This window comes from Sturnira hondurensis, unplaced genomic scaffold (assembly GCF_014824575.4).
Source record: "Sturnira hondurensis isolate 20B ecotype Veracruz unplaced genomic scaffold, ASM1482457v3 Scaffold0004136, whole genome shotgun sequence".
Classification (NCBI taxonomy): domain Eukaryota; kingdom Metazoa; phylum Chordata; class Mammalia; order Chiroptera; family Phyllostomidae; genus Sturnira; species Sturnira hondurensis.
The window spans coordinates 41,344,015-41,361,247 of record NW_028076767.1 but is presented as its reverse complement, the minus strand read 5'-3'; the positions used below and the strand labels follow the sequence as shown (position 1 = coordinate 41,361,247).

General features: G+C 35.3%; 1 protein-coding gene across 1 annotated transcript in view; it reads right to left on the bottom strand.

Annotated features, from left to right (window-relative positions):
• Positions 1 to 3,314: 3,314 nt before the first annotated feature.
• CIRSR (corepressor of RBPJ and splicing regulator) overlaps positions 3,315 to 17,233 on the bottom strand; it is a 46,558-nt gene continuing 32,639 nt past the window's right edge. The window contains exons 8-10 of the mRNA XM_037044425.1: positions 6,702 to 6,808; positions 5,490 to 5,575; positions 3,315 to 4,303 (exon numbers count right to left, since the gene is read on the bottom strand). Of these exons, the coding sequence (XP_036900320.1) occupies positions 3,616 to 4,303; positions 5,490 to 5,575; positions 6,702 to 6,808 (881 nt within the window). The 3' untranslated portion in view covers positions 3,315 to 3,615. The remainder of the gene's footprint in view (positions 4,304 to 5,489; positions 5,576 to 6,701; positions 6,809 to 17,233) is intronic.

Sequence of the window (17,233 nt, the reverse complement as noted above, 5' to 3'; positions counted from 1 at the left end):
CCTTCCAGTTCCCTTGGTCTTATTTGTTCCTCACAACTCTTTAAAAGGATTTCTCCTTTTTGATCCAGAAAACACTCCCGAGGCCTGCAGCTATTGCATGCCTTTCTTCATCTCAGTGGTAACTACTAGTTCTCTTTTCAGAAAACTTAAATATTCCTTAACATCCCTCAGCTCCGTGAGTTAAAATGCAGCTTTCTTCCTGTTCTCAAGCACAGAGTGTGGAGGATGAGGCCTATACCAGCGCCTGGGCTCAGTGGTCATTAGGTAAGGAGAGAGAAAGGATTCCGGTGGATTTTGGAAATCTTTGAGCTTCGATGTTAAAGCATATTAAATATTTGGTGATTAAAACTGGAAAATGCAGTGTTCCCAGCAGCATGGACCGATCTGATTCACTACCAGCCAGCAGCCTCAAGGAAGAACAGCAAGACAGGTCTCACAAGCCTTTCAGATAAACAGCTTTTTTTCAGATTAAAACCGTATGATGCAAAACAAGATCTCCATTTCGCGTTGCAAGGTAAGCAGACCTGCCGCTTTGCTGCAGCAACCTCTGCTTATTTTGACACATTTATTAAATGAAATTATGACTAACCACATAGCATTCAGATCAGTAAACAAGTCCTAACCTAGTAACCTGATCCTTCTTGGCCATTTGTAAATCGACAGCACCTCCTACAGGAATTAATCTGCTAGTGTTAAATTATGTTAAATATTAGGCCAGGGAAAAGGGGAGTGCCCCCCAAATGACCAAGACTCCCAGTGTGTTTCCAGACCCCTGGTCAAATAGGGACACCTAGGCACTAGGTGTCACTAGGCACACCCAGACTTCTTTAGATGAACTTCTATTAAGGCTAAAAAGAATTACAAATATCATCAGACTTCTCTTGTGGTTTAAAACGTCACCGTTGACTTTTGTTCTTGAATCATTTTCATTATACTTGAAGGATTCCTTTTTGGTTTTCAGTAGTACTTTGGGGACTCTTTATGCATACAGCTAGACATTTTTACTATGAGGTTTATCTATGGTTTTTACCTTGTATTTCAAGTGCAAAGGAATTGGTGCCTAACATTATTTAAAAAATCACTTTTGATTCCTTTTACTGGTATCAGTCGAGTATGCAGAACAAGGTGAACCTCTTTAAAGCTCTTACCTTATGATTGTGTGTGAATTTGCCTTCCTTCGTTTTTTAAGTTTGCAAGGTCGATACACTAGCTTCTTAGGTGACCAAGGCTAAAAGTCAAACAGCAAATCAATTTGATCTCCCACAAATACACAGGAATATTTCTCACCACTGGATGGATAAGTTGGTAGCACTTTATATTTTTTTCAATCTTAACAATGAAGGATAATTAAACTAGAGATTTAAAAAATTCCTATGGCCACATAAAAGAGGACCACACTTTTGTGAAAGTCAAATGAAAAAACTGTAAAAAATAGTATTTTAAAAGTTCATTTCAAGTCACAGAATGCATTTCAACATTGCTCTTCATTGACCCTGTGTTGGTTCAAAAATCTTATTTTAGAGATTTGATTTATTTATTTTTAGAGAGAGGGGCAGAGAGGGAAACAGAGAGGGAAATATTAGTCACACCCCCAGCCCAGGCATGTGCTGCCCTGATTGGGAATCGAAGTGGCAACCTTTCAGTTTGCAGGCCCGTGATCAATCCACTGAGACACACCAATCTCTCCAGAAATCTTTTAAGGCAATAGATATTGCATAGGTTTTGACATTATAAAAATTATAAAGTCTAAAAAGTAATAGGATAGAAAATAATTAATGCAACACTGATGAACTCAAGGTGTAAATTAGCAGTCTTTATCAATTTCAAATGCATGCTTTTTTATTTTAAATGAAGGAATCTTTTAGGTGCACTGTAAGTTATTAAAGAATAATGTAAAGGGAATTCAAATTCTTCCACACTAATTCTCTAAAAACCTAAATAGAGTTGCTTACACCTTTCCTCCTAAATCAGAGGGCATTTGTGTGTGCATTTACAAGACAAAGCCATATAAATCCTATGTGGAGTGCTTTTGTTTACCTCCTCTTTTACACTTTTTTACAGAATCTACAAAATTATGCCACCCCTCAAAACAATCTAATCAATATTTGTTCTGTAGCTCTGGCTGGTGTGGCTCAGTGGATTGAGTTCCAGCTTGCAAACCAAAGATGTCTCAGGGTCGATTCCCAGTCAGGGTACATGCCTGGGTTTCAGGCAAGGTCTCCACTAGTGGGTGCATAAGAAGCAACCACACATTGATGTTTCTCTCTTTCCCTTCCCTGCCTTTCTAAGAATAAATAAATAATCTTTAAAAATATTTGTACTATATTATATAACAGATGTTTAAAAAATGTGGAACCCTGATAAAAATACCTGTGTCCATGATGTTTTGTATATATATTTTGGCATTGAATGTTACTTGTAATTTGTGCTGATTTTTTCTACAGTTTCCTATTACCAGATCCTTTGAAACACAAGGGGAAAATCTGCAGTTAAGTTTAAATATACCTTTTACACTTATGAAATATATCTGAATAATTCACATTGGTTCATTTGTGACATTACATAAGTGCTTAACCTTAGACGTAAATTCTTTAATAGCAGTATGCCAGTAGTAGAAGGACCATCTGTGGTTAAGTAGAATAAGGATACACTACTTAAGGTTCTTTAAGGATATACACATCCTGATCCTTGAAACCTGTGAATATGTTAGATTACATGGCAAAAGGGAATTAAGATTTACAAATCAGCTGATTTTAAAACAGGATGATTCTCCTGGTGGGCCCATTATAATCACAAGGGTCCTTAAAAGTAGAAGAGGAAGGCAGAATGTCAGTGTCACAGTGATTTGCCTTTGTTAGCTTTGAAGACGCAAGGGGCCAGGAGCCAAGCAAAGCACGCATCCCCTGGAAGCTGTAATAGGTGAGCAAATGGTTTTTCTTTAGGGCTTCCAGAAAGAACCAACCCTGCTGACACCTTGATCTTACCCTGGTGAGAACACTTTTAGACTTCAGATCTCTAGGAACTGTAGAATATTTTTTTGTATCAAGTTTGAGGTAATTTGTCATGGCGGCATAGAAAATTAATATATCACCTGAAAGGTGATCCCCTGAAAGGAATTCAGTTGACTGGAGCACCAGTTCCAATTCACCAAGGCTGCAGATTCGAACTGCAGTCAGGGCACAGACAAGAATCAACCAATGAGTGTACAAATAAGTGGAACAACAAATGGATGTTTTTCTCTAAAATCAGTAACTAAAAAAAATAAAGACTTTAAAAAAGTTTTAAAGAAATAAATTATACTCATTCAATTGTACTATCATTCTTTTAATGCTATTTCAGAACAAAGAAAATGTCACAGAGTTATATGGGATTTTTATCTAGTACAGAGGGCACAAGAATCACTTATCAACAGAAAATATTTTTATAGCTCCAAAATAGAGTACTTACAAATATTTGCAAAGTTCATTCTTATGAGACTCATGTAGTTTTATACTTAATATTGACAGTTCACAGAGATGGAGAATTAAAATAGAGCTTTTTTTTTATTAGGAAGACAATAGTACATATTAGCCCTTGCTAAAGGTATTCAATAAGGAAGTGGAGATATTTTTATTCTCAGGTAACTGTCACATGCGGTCTCTCTTTACTCTCTACTTCTGCTTCATTCTCTCTGCATTTTTCCTTTTCTGTGTCATGGCTTCTGGTGTCATCTCTTCTATTCTGCTCTTCACTGGGACTTCGCTGTGGCCGTTTTCTTATTTCCCTTTGCTTGTAACTACTGTGACTTCTGCTCCGGCTTCTCCTGCTCCTCTCATCTCTGTGCCGGCTCCTGCTGCTCCTCTCATTTCTTTCAGATCCTCTCTTCTCTGGGCTGTGGTTATGGCTTCTGGACTTTCTGTCAAAATCAGAATGACTCCATCTGCTAGTCTCCCTAGAACGCTCTTGTTTTAAAAATCTAGGCTCTTCCTTGGCTTTTTCCTTGTTATAGCGATTGCTAGAAAGTTCTTCATAAAGTTTTCTCTTCCTCTGCTTGTCCTTTTCTTCTGTATCACTGTTTTTACTCCTTGAACATTTGTTTTTCTTTCTTTTTTTTTGTATTTTTTTTTCTTTGTTATCAGTCTCACTGCTGCTTTCTGAAGTCTCACTACAGGAAGAAGAAGAGGAGGAAGAAGAGGAGGAGGAAGAGGAGGAAGAAGAGGAGGATTTTTTATGTTTTTTGTGTTTATTTCTGCTCTTCTGAAGCTTTTTCTTTTTTCTCTCTTTTCTCTTTTTCTTTTTTTTCTTCTCAAGTCGATCCAATTTCCTGTTATTGGGAAAAAAAGTCACAGACTAAAAGTAGTCCTTTCATAGACTAGTATAAAATTCTGAATAGACAATATATTTTCTTAGCAGCTAGTAAAGTGGTACTAAATACATATACTTTATTAAATGACAGATAACTTTCTTCCTCTTAAACTATTCATGTCATATATACATTAAATTTAAATTAAAAATTAAATACATTAAGTCAGGTCTCTCACTATACTTTGCTTAATAGTGATGTCTATTAAAAAATTCTTACTGAATCAGAATTTAAATTATATAGCACTTCAAATAAATGGTCATCATGACTTAAAGAAGGTTTGGAACATGCATTAATTGTATCTACTGCAAATTCAAGTACAGAACTATAATCAGATAAAAAATTAATTTCTTGTATGTACTATGTTCAACTATATAAATACTAATCAATATTACATGATCAAAATTCAAGAGCGTATTTTCCAGAAATTCTGAATAAGAACACACTTTACATTTTTTATACTGTTTAGTTATATAAAATTAAATAATCACATACTGGTTTTCAACAATTGTTTAGATTTATAAATAATTAGAATAATTTTATTAAGGCATTCTGAATTTCTAGAGAGTACTTCACATTCTCAGAAGAGAAGCTCGTTTACATGATTTGTCTGAATTACTCTGAAATAAAAATGTCTTTCACTGGGTTCTGTCCAGCCATTGTTAAAACTCCACACACAGGAGCATCATGAGCTCCCTCTATTGGACTCAGCAGACACTTCTTGGCTCTTTAACCCAGAGGTAGTATGTTTAACAAGATTCATTTTTAATTTAAATTTAAGCATTTTTCAGCATTCCTCATAAAATCTTATAAAATATAAAAAGAGAAATACATGGCCAAAAAATATTTTCTAAGAATAACCTACAGACATATACAAATCTACTATAACAAGTAAAACCTACAAATCAATCTATTTCCAAATTAAATGTTCTGAAAAGTGCCGTGTTTTTTCTGTGGTGCAACCTGAGTATATAATCTTAGATTCACTGTCATATTACAGAGAGAAAGAATTGTGTTAGTATAGCTGAATGTGATACACGGTTTCAGTACCTTCATGAGATCTTAGAATCAGAGTTAAATATGATACTAAAATGAAACATGTGAAAAAAAAGTAATTGACTCCATTAAATATATACTTTTTTATTACCTGAGAAGTTTCTGTTTTTGTTTGGTTGTTAGTGACTTTAAAAATTCGACTTCTGGATCTTCTTCACCTTCACTTGCAACATATTCCTGAGTCAACAAAGATCATTAAATTGCTAGACTGTAAGACAAGTAAGTTATTGGATAGGACAGAAAACATTTATAAATAAGAAATTTTGTACTGGGGACATATTGCAGATGAGTGTGACCTTTGGACTGGAACATGGGGAGGAAGTAAGTTGAGGAGTATCATTAGACATGAAGAGGTGAAGACGACAGCTTTACCAGCAATAACAAACTTTACTCAGGAAGAGTATGTCACAGAAACATAGACCAGACGTTTATAGGACGGCTTCTACTTTCTATCTCTTGAGTTTGAATGTAAATATCATTATTTACAAGTTTAAATGTCTTGCTTTAAATTTAATGAAATATTAAAATGAAGAAGGTTATTAACTTTTGGGGAAGATGAAAACATCCATAATTTTAGCCTTTATAAGTTCAATAGTACATCATCAAATATATGATTAGCAAATTCATATCAAATATATCACACAATACAAATATATAATTAAAAAACAAAAGTATATAATCATTTAGGTTATGTGAACAATCCTTAGTAATGCTTGAAAAGTAATGGGCCTCTTTTCAGAACAGCACAAGTTTAGGTCAGTGAGAGGCTGGGATTTGGTTTCATCTGTCTCAAAATAGACACAAGACTTAAGAGAAATCACTTTATTTCTATGGGCTCCAGTTTCCACATTTAATAAAATAAATGGTTTGTATTAGGATACTACAACCCTTTAAACTCAACCATTTTCTGGATCTATGTACAGTTAAATAAATTAATATTTAAAACACTTTCTGTATTTTTTAGTTTTCTTTTATATATTTCTTCCTATTGATTCTATTTAATGCCACTTCAGGGATAAGTTAGCAGGAAGGAAAACACAACCTTATCACCAGTTTAGTTTGACATTTCATGCACATAAACCCAGAGGAGCAGTTTCATTTATTAAAATATAGGTTTAAAAACAATTTCTCATTTAAGTTAAAATAATAAAGAAGCAAAATCAAAATACATTTTAGTCATTTTCTTTGCTCTATTTTGCTTTCCTACAGATATATGCATATTGGAAAACATTAAGTAGCAATTCACAAGCAATCACATTTAGATTTATAGACATTTTCAGCTTACTGATAAAAAGATCATTACCTGTGATGGATCATTTGCGGTCAAGTTTCTCCCCAGCACATTTCGTTTCAGCGCAAACCCACTGTTTCTCATCTCCGCTATTAGCTCCGAGGGGTGCATCGATGGCCCTGCTCACAAAAATCACAGTTTGAATGTATCATTTGTATGTCTCTACCTTTTTCGGACTCCACAGTAGGAATGCAGTTGAAGCTTTGTTAAGTAAAATCACAGCTAAATCAACTCAATAATCTTCTGCTGAGCAAATAATCAGATATGATTTTCTAAAACAGTAGTCTGGAGATTCAGAATAGAAAATAATTGCATTTTTCTTTACGTGCTAACGGATTCTCTTATGTAACTTTGTCAGAGAGAAAAAGACATTTAGATGCTATCTGTGTGGTAGCTTTAGTATAAATCAAAGCAAAATGGTAACAAAAACTGCAGTTAAACTTTTAATAGTTATTTTAGTAAGAATTCAATTTAAAAGAGATACCTTTAAAGGTACACAACCAATTTATTATTCCACTTTCCAATTCAAAGTTCCTCACCATTATTTATCAGTATTTAATACTGAGTACATTGCGCTGTGGGTGATAATTATCAACAACACACACACTCACTCCCACGCAAGCACTATGGGTTTGGTTTCTATTTCAGTTAATTTCACATGTGTGCTCGCATGTGTGTACTCACACACATGTGTATACCTCCAGAGCTTGAAATTCCTAGTTATTGGTGTGGGGTTGGTAACAGCAGTTTTAGACTGGTGATAGGTTTGTATGTGTTACATTTTTCACAAGCTGCTATTTCCACCATTGCAAAATCCTGAACTAAAAAGTGAGCTGCTTTTTGGTCACATAATATATACTAAAGATAAATAATATGAAATAAAGGTAGATATAATTAAAAAACAAAAATTTAAACATCTGAGATCTTCCCTCAAACATTATTAGGTTTACATAAGAGAGGTGAGACTCTTTCCAGTTTCATTTTGTTTTCCCTGCAGGTAGTAAATAATGACAATAGTTCATGGAAGCTATTAAAGTTTCTGGCCTAAATCATCTATCTACACTGGCTTAAATGAATGATACTGGGTGATGTATCTGGAATACAAGGAAGAATAAGACAATTCCTGCAAACAACTTCATGAAGGAGGTGGGGGATACAGAAACATTCAGACACTGATTCTCTAGTTTGAATTAAGTGCTTCATCTATCTGTCTTTTTACTGCTTTATTGACTGTTTACTTATATGTTACCACAGAGGACAAAAGGCAATACAATTCCAACCTGTTCACTTGTCAGTAGCATCTTTGGTAAAAGTTTGGTCACAGAGCTCAGGTGTAGGTAAGTACCTTTTACTGAACTCTGTGGGACTCTACCTTTATTCATGTTACCAAAGAGCAACTGAAAGCTGGCTGTAGGTATCAGGCAGATAAGAGGGCAAAAGATGGCTATTATTGGAGGATGGGAAGTCACTAATAATGTGATGCTTTAATTTACTGGGGAAAAAGCCTTACTTAGTTGAAAACAAAACAAACAAAAACATCATGAAGCAGCATCTCATTTAATTAAGATTTTATTTTACAACAATGTTGGATTTTTTTCTTTTATACAAGATCTTTAATTCCAATGGATTACTTTATTTTTATTTTTTAATTTTAATTAATGTTCAAATACAGTTATCTCCATTATCCCACCACTACTTTCCCCCACCCTACCCATGCCGACCTCCCACCCTCAATCCCACCCCCTCTTGGCTCCACTCGTGGGTCCATCATGCATGTTCATTTATTCACATGCATGAGGGATTACTTTAATAACACTTTGATTATTCAATGTGGTTGATAATATTGATAATAAAACCTTAAAATTGAATTTTAAATATTAGTACTAGTTGCCTACAAATGACATACAAGTCCTAATACAATGAATACAAATGACTCTTAGAGAACTGAAAATTTAGTTGATATAATAGATTATATAGCTATCTTGAAAAAAGTTTAAATTAATTAGATAGTGTTCACTTTGTTGGCTTCTTAAATTTCACACACAGAAACCTAATTTTATAAATTAGAAAATGTCTTTTCTGAAGTATCAAAACTACATTTCATTGTCAACAACTATTTTAGATGTCAGATGAATTCAGACGACAAACATGCTAAGAATAAAGATAAAAAGCACTCTAGTAAAGAGCCAAAGACCTTGGCCATTATGAAAAGAGGTTACTAATTTCATCAGAAGATGGGTGATTTTAATAAGATGTTTTAGAAAACATGCTTTTTTACACTTTATTTTTATCTTTTTGTTCCACATTTTTATTACAGCGCTTTTAATTACTTCAGAAAAATTACCTCTCCCCTCAATCTGACAGAGAGTATCCAGAGTACGAAAGAAACACTAATCTCCTACCATTCATATTTCTTCAAAACTTCAACTGATTTCTGTGTAGTACATATGCTTAGCACAGACTTCTGCGTTGTAAGACTATAAAATATAGTGCTTAGTATTTTATACCTGGCAAACAGTACTCAATAAATAGTAACCATGATTTTTGCCGGTAGCTATAAAGCTTTTATAATTACCTTATGATCTATCCTTCATAATTAAAAAATACCCTTAGTAGTAACATCTAAAAAAAAGATTTAATTTATTTATTCTTAGCGAGAGGGGACGGGAGGAGTAGACTGAGGGGGAGAAACACCTGTTGCTTGCCCCTTTCATGGGCCTGGACGGGGACCAGGCTGCAGCCCAGGCATGTGCCCGGACTAGGACCAAACCGGCGCTTTGCGGGACGACACCCAACCAAATGAGCCATACTGGTCAGGGCAGTTGTAACATTTTTCAAAATCCTGTCTTATTCATATACATTATTTTTGTACTTAAAACTTCTCCCATCATCAAAATTTCTGAATTTAGTAGATGTGACAAGTCAGATTTAATTAAGATATACTTAGTAAGATATCTCTATATTTCCATGTTATTACGACAGTAGCTGGAGTTAATTTGATAAAAACGACTCTTAGAGAACTAAAAATTGCTTGATATAATAGATTATATAGATATATTGAAAAAACACTTTACATATGTTTAAATGTAAAACCATCTCTTTTATGTATTGCATTTCAATACTTTACATTACAGCTGGAGTTTGAACACAGGAATGTTTGGTTTGCTCTTAAATTGGCTATGGCAGAATAATTCTAAGTAATCCAGAAAAAGGGCACTTATTTTAAAATGTTGACTTTATGAGGGCTCCTTTCTAGATTCTGTAGGCCAGCATAAGTTAAGCCTCTATACCATGAAAACTAATGTTTCAACTTACAAAATCAGGCCCACTAAAGAAAATGTTTTCAACACTCATGAATTTTGCAGTTTCTTTGCTGTGATCTGGGTAAGCACCAAAGTACTGATTATGACTATGGTATCCAGTTCTGTGTCCTGATTAATCCAACTATTTTTTACTAGAAAAATTCCAAGAAGTCAGTGTGTCTCAGAGAAAAAAAAAACCCCAAAAGGTGAATTATGTTGTACAAAATTATGTTTGCAAAGGCTTTAATCTATTCATTGAGAGTGTTCATTTTTATAGAACTAAGCAACAGCAACTGAAGGTAAAAAAAGGTTCTGAAGTAAAATAGGTATTTTTATCTAAGGATAATATGGGAGGTTTTAGCCATTAGGCTATACCACCGACGTCAATTAAGAGGATAGCAGTCCCATGTCAATCCCACAATAGCACAGGAGGAAGACTAATGAATGCTAAGGGCAAAGAGACTTTCTGTATTTCATTGCAAGCACAAGGACAGATGTGTCTTCCACTCAAAGTTTATCACTCCTTTCAAATAAAGAATTACCTTCTATAATTTTATGGTATTCAGTGGGTGAAGAGAGGGCGCTGAGTTCTGGGTTAGGTAAGACTGTATCAGAAATGCCTTTCTCTCCATCAAATTTAAGACATTAATTTATAGGATGGGTACTGTCTGCTGAACAGTATGGATGGGTACTGTTTGCTGAATGGCTATTCCTAAAATGAATATAGTTTTGTTTGCTATTACAGTGGTGATCAATTTTTCCTTCTCATTGTCAATGTGTGTGTATACGTATTTTAATAACTTTATATTATGGAAAATTTCCAACCTAGAGAAGATAATGTAATGAGCCTTATGTACTCATCACACATCGTCAACAATTATTAATATTTTGCCATTCTTATTTTATCTACTAACCCCCAACTTTCTATTTCCTTTTTGATAGAGTATTTTTAATAAATGTCAGATTTATAAATCACTAACAAATAAGGATTATGTCTTAAAGGTAAAACCCCCAACACTTTTAATACACCTATCAATAGTTTTAAAATACCATCAAATATCTAGTCAACACTCAGATTCCCCTAGCAGTCTCAAAAGTATCTTTTCTTTTTTTAAATCCTCACCCGAGGACATGTTTATTGATTTTTAGAGAGAGAGAGAAACAGAGAGAGAAACAGAGACAGAGAGAGAAACATCGATGGAAGAGAAAAAACATCAGCCCCATATGCGCCTGGACCAGGGATCAACCTTGCAACCTTTCGGTGTATGGGATGGTGCTCAATCAACCAAGTCACCCGGCCTGGGCTCAAAAGCACCTTTTAGTAACTGTTCAGATTAGGATCCAAACAAGGTCCTCATGCTGCATTTGTTTCATGTATCTTTTAAGCCTCTCTCTCTTTTTTATTGATGTATCACACACACTTTAGGTCTCTATTAATTTAAAAAATTTAGCCACCTCTCCCTCTCTCCCCTATTACTATTGTACTATTTATTTGTTGAAGAATATTGGTAATTTATCCTGTAGAATTCCCAAAATTCTGAATAGTAATGCCATTTAATATGTTCTTCTAGCACTTATATTTTCTATAAATTTATAGTTAGATCTAGAGGCTTATTACTAAATTATTTTGGTATTTATAACATATATTTTGGGGGAATATATAGAAAGTCTTCTGAAGTTTGAATTCAGGAAATGATACGTGAAAATACACACATTTTTGGCTAATGGACCAGACTATGGAAAAAAGGCTGAGCCTCTAACCTGCTACATTCCGGCGTCCACCATGTGTTTACTATAGTTATAAGAACAGCGGTATAACCTTAAAAATGTGTTTTAAAAGAAACCCCTCAGCATTCACAAATAAAATACACTATAATTCTTACCATGAAAGTGCAACCTTCTTTCTGTTAAACTGACTATATTTAGTCAAAAAGCCACTCCTTGCCCCTTAAATGGAAAGAACACTTAAGAGACACTAGTTCCAGTTCTAGCACCTGATCAAGCAAGAGATCTGTGTCTACTAGGAATTATCGAGAGTTATCTTACACTTGTATTATTTTATAATATCCTAATATTACCTAACCTTTTTGCTTTTAAGAAGGCTTAGAGAAAGTTATCTTTCAAAAAAGACTAAAAAAAGGGGGCACAGTAGGAACATGCAGCACAAGTCCCAGGAAAAAAGTGAACAAAGCTATTAATAAAGTGTGTGGGTGATTTTTATTTATATAGATGAGAATGTTTTATGTATGATTTTGTAAAGGTTATGCAAGAACCAATTGTACTGAATTGTAATAAAACTGCTCCATACTGGGAACTTTCCTGACACACTGCCAGTTCATCTTAGTGGAGGCTGGAAACAATAGGATTTCTTATTGCCCTCATCCCAAGTTCATACTGAAGACAGCTAATTTTATTTCTATTAAAACATACAATATAAAAGAAAAATTAAACATTTAATTTAGTCTATGTGTCTGGAAAATACACAAAAGCAAAAAAGGATAAAACTGCCCTTACTGTATGCTAATAGAAAACACTTTATTAAAAACAATCTTGCTTTACAGAATAAATACAGTTAAAGATATATGGCTGATATTTGATCACGTCTTTAAACACACATTTTCAACTTAATGTATATGCAGATATTTTAGTGATGATACATCTAGCTGTAATACAGTGAATTCACAGTCCCAGAAAACTAAGAAAAATCCTTTGTTCTGTGATGACAGAGGGACACTGGATTCTGGGTGGTGAGCAAACACTGCAACATATGAATGATGTACCACAGAATTGGATATGGCAACCTCTTGGTTCGTGGGCTGGTGCTCAATCCACTGAGCCATACCAGCCGGGACAGTACTATATTTTAAGTAAGTTATGAGAAATATTTATGAGAATATTAATGCTGTTGAAAGTTATGCATCTACAGATCTCAAAAACAGTATGTTGAGTTACAGAAGTCAGGCACAAAGGTCATGCATTTGTGTAAATGCATGACTCCATTTACACAAAGATCATGAACAGGTAAAACTAATACATGGGATCAAAAATAAGAATAGTGGTTGTGGGTGCAGGAGACCAACTGGAAAGGGATACGGGTGTTTCCTAGGGTGACTGTAGTGCTCTCTATCTTGTCAGAGACATTGGTTACATGGGTGCATACATTTGTCTTACTCAAACTCTACATAAGACCAGTATGTTTTACATAAAAAAAAAAAAGTTACACAGGATATTTTAAATCAGTCACCAATAATTACTGATTATAAGACAGAGAATCCAAGATGGCAGAGGAGGAAGTAAAAGCTACACTAACTTCCTCCTGGGACCAATCTGGAATTTCAACTAAATTGCACAGTAACCATCTTGAATAACCAACTGAACACTAGCTGGAGAGAAGGCTTACAACCAGGGCAGACAGAAGAAACCATTTCAGTACAACCAGACTGGTAGGGAGTATGGAGGAGGAGCGAGGGCTGGCTGGGCTCTGAGGGCAGCAGCTGAAATCCTGGAAGGATATATCAGCTCCTGAGGGGTTCCCCCTGAGAAGTGTGAGGTCTAAACCCCAAGCTGGGCTCCCCAAGCCTATGGCACCAGAGCTAAAAAGGAACCCAGGTAACCACCAGCTGTGAAAAGCAGCAGGGTTTCTGTCTGCTAGGGAGCGACTGCTGGAGATGCAGAGAGTCTCAAAATTTTGTTTGCAGCCATTTACCCTGGGCTCTGGCAGAGGGAGAGCAGAGTGCACTAGAGAAGCTTGAGGAGAGTCTGGGGCTGGAGGCTCTGGGGAGAGAACTGAAGGAACAGCTGCCAGGATCCCTGTGCTGAGTCATTCCCCACACTGCAGGAGCCATCAGGCATAGCAGTTCCCTCCAAGTGGCATCAGCCTGAGGGGAAGCAATGGCCCTGCCTACAGGAATTACTCTGCCCCACCCAGTGGAGCTTAAGCCAAGCTGCTGATTACAGCTTGAGGCTGTATCACGGCTCAGTGTGACAATTAAGGTGGAAAATACAAAAAAGTAGCCAAAAATGTGAAGACAATGAAACAGACCGCATATGAAAGAAGAAGAGAATTCTCCAGAAGAAGAACTAGATGAAATGGAGGCAAGCAATTTATCAGATAGATAATTTAGAGTAATGATTATAAGGATACTCAACAGCATGAAAGAGGACATAGATATCATAAAAATAGACCAGTCACAAATAAAGAATGCAATATCTGAAAGAAATAATACACTGGAAGAAATAAAATGTAGCTTAGATGAAGGCGAGGCTTGCTTAGGTATCTGGAAGATGAGGCAGGAAAAAAAACACTCAGGCAGAGGAGCAAAAAGAAAAAAAAATTTAAATGAGCTTAAGAAACATTTTGGACAACACGAAGCATAACAACATCCGCATCATGGGAAGATCAGAAGGAGAAGAGAGCGAGCAAGGAATCATGAACTTTGGAAGAAATAATGACTGAAAACTTTCCAAATCTGGTGAGGGAAGAAGACACTCAAATTAAGGAAGCTCAGCAAGTCCCAAACAAGTTAGACTCAAAGAGGCCTACACTGAGACACATCATAATTAAAATGACAAGGCTTAAAGAGGAGAGAATCCTAAAAACAACAGGAGAAAAGTTACATACAAGTGAGCAGCAATCAGACTGTGATCTCATTTCTCCACAGAAACATTTCAGGCCAGAAGGGAGTGGCATGAAATAGTCAAGGTGATGAAAAGCAAGGGCCTACTTTACCCAGCAAGGCTATCACTTAACATTGAAGGAGAAATAAAGAGCTTCCCAGACAAGAAAAAGCTAAAGGAGTTTGATAACACCAAACTACTACTGAAACAAAAAGGACTGGCTTTAAGAGAAGAAAATGAGAAAGAAAAAAAAAAAAACGGAGGAAACTAGTCTACAATAAAATGGCACTAAATATGTATCTATCAATACTCACTTTAAATGTAAACGGCTTAAATACTCCAAGTAAAAGACATACAGTAGCTGAATGGATTAAGAAAACAAGAACCATATATATCTTTGCCTCCAAGAGACCCACCCCTTTTGGAAACACACACACAGATTAAAAGTAAAGGAATGGAAAAGATTATTTCCTGCAAACAGAAAAGAAGAAAAAGCTGGGGTAGCAGTACTTATATCTGACAGAATAGACTTTAAAACCAAGGCTATAGAAAGAGACAAAAAAGAATACTACATAATGATAAAGGGAACAATTCAACAAGAGGATATAACCATAGCAAACATTTATGCATGCAACATGGGAGCACCTAAATATGTGAAGCAAATCTTCACATATTTAAAGGGACATAAAGGGAAATATCGACAGAAATTCAATCACAGTTGGGGATTTCAACACCCCATTGACTTCAATGGATAGATCTTCCAGACAGAAAATCAATGATGAGACAGTGGCCTTAAACAACATACTGGATGAAATGGACTTAATATCTTCAGAGCATTTCACCCCAAAGCAGCAGAAAATACATATTTTTCAAGTGCATATGGAATGTTTTCTAGGCTAAACTACATGCTAGGACACAAAACAAATCTCAATAAATTTAAGAAGATGAAATTGTATCAAGTACCTTCTCTGACACAGTGCCATTAAACTAGAAATCACTCACAAGAACAACACTGAAAAATACACAAAGACATGGAAACTAGTACCACACTATTAAACAATGAGTGAGTCAACAATGAGATCAAGGAAGAAATTAAAAGACACCTTGAAACAAATGAAAACAAGAACACACAAAATCTGTGGGACACTGGGAAAGCAATCCTTAGAAGGAAATTCATAGCATTACAGGCCTATTTCAAATAAAACAAAACAAAAAAACAAAACAAAACAAAAAAACAAAAAACAAGAAAAAGCTCCAATAAACAATCCAACTTCACACTTAAAGGAACTTGAAAAAGAAAAAACCACCAAAGCTCACAGTGAGTAGAAGAATGGAGATAATAAAGATATGAGCACAAAGAAATTAAATAGAGTCTAAAGAAAGGTACAAAAGATTCATGAATCTAAAAGCTGGCTCTTTTAAAAAGATAGACAAGGATGACAAACCTTAACCAGACTCATGAAGAAAAAATGAGAAAGGACCCAAATAGATAAAATCACGAATGAAAGAAGAGAAATAACAACTGACACCAAAGAAATGTAAAGGATTGTAAGAAAATATTATGAACAACGATATGCCAACAAAATGGACAACCTGAAAGAAATGGATAAATTCCTAGAAATACACAATCTTCCAAAACTAAATCAGGAAGAATAAGAGATTCTGAATACAGATCACACCTAATGAAATTGAAGCAGTAATCAAAAACTCCCAACAAACAATAGCGCTGGACCAGACGGCTTCACAGGTGAATTTTACCAAACATTCCAAGAACTAACACCTCTCCTCCTCAAACTATTTCACAAAATCCAAGAGGAAGGAAGGCTCCCACATGCATTTTATAAGGCTAGCATTATCCTAATTCCAAAACCAGATGAAGACACTACAAAGAAAAAAAAATTACAGACCAATATCCCTGATGAACATAGAAGCTAAAGTCCTGAACAAAATATTAGCAAACTGAATAGCAATGCATCAAAAAGGTCATACACAATGATTAAATGGGATTTATTCTGAGACTTTAAGGTTGGTATGACATTTGCAAATCAATAAATGTGATTCACCACATAAACGAAATGAAGGATAAAAAGCACATGATCATGCCCTGGCTGGTGTAGCTCAGTGGATTGAGCGTGCGTGGGCCTGCGAACCACAAGATCCTGGTTCGATTCCCAGTCAGGGCACATTCCTGGGTTGCAGGCCAGTTCCCAGCAGTGGACTCATGAGAGGAAACCATACATTGATATTTCTCTCCTTCCCTTCCCCTCTAAGAATAAATAAATAAAATCTTTTTTTTAAAAAAGCACATGATCATAATAATAGATGCAGAAAAAGCATTCCATAAAATCCAGCTCCCATTTATAATAAAAACTCTCAGCAAAGTGGGATTATAGAGAATATACTCAAACACAATAAAGGCCATATATAACAAATGCACTGCCAGCATCATACTCAATGGGCAAAAAGTACAAGTGTTTCCCTTAAGATCAAGAACAAGATACAGATGTCCGCTTTGACCTCTTATTCAATATAGTACTGGAAGTCCTAGCCACCGCATTTGAACAAGAAGAAAAAATAAAAAACATCCAAATTAAAAGGAAGAAGTAAAACTGTCATTATTTGCAG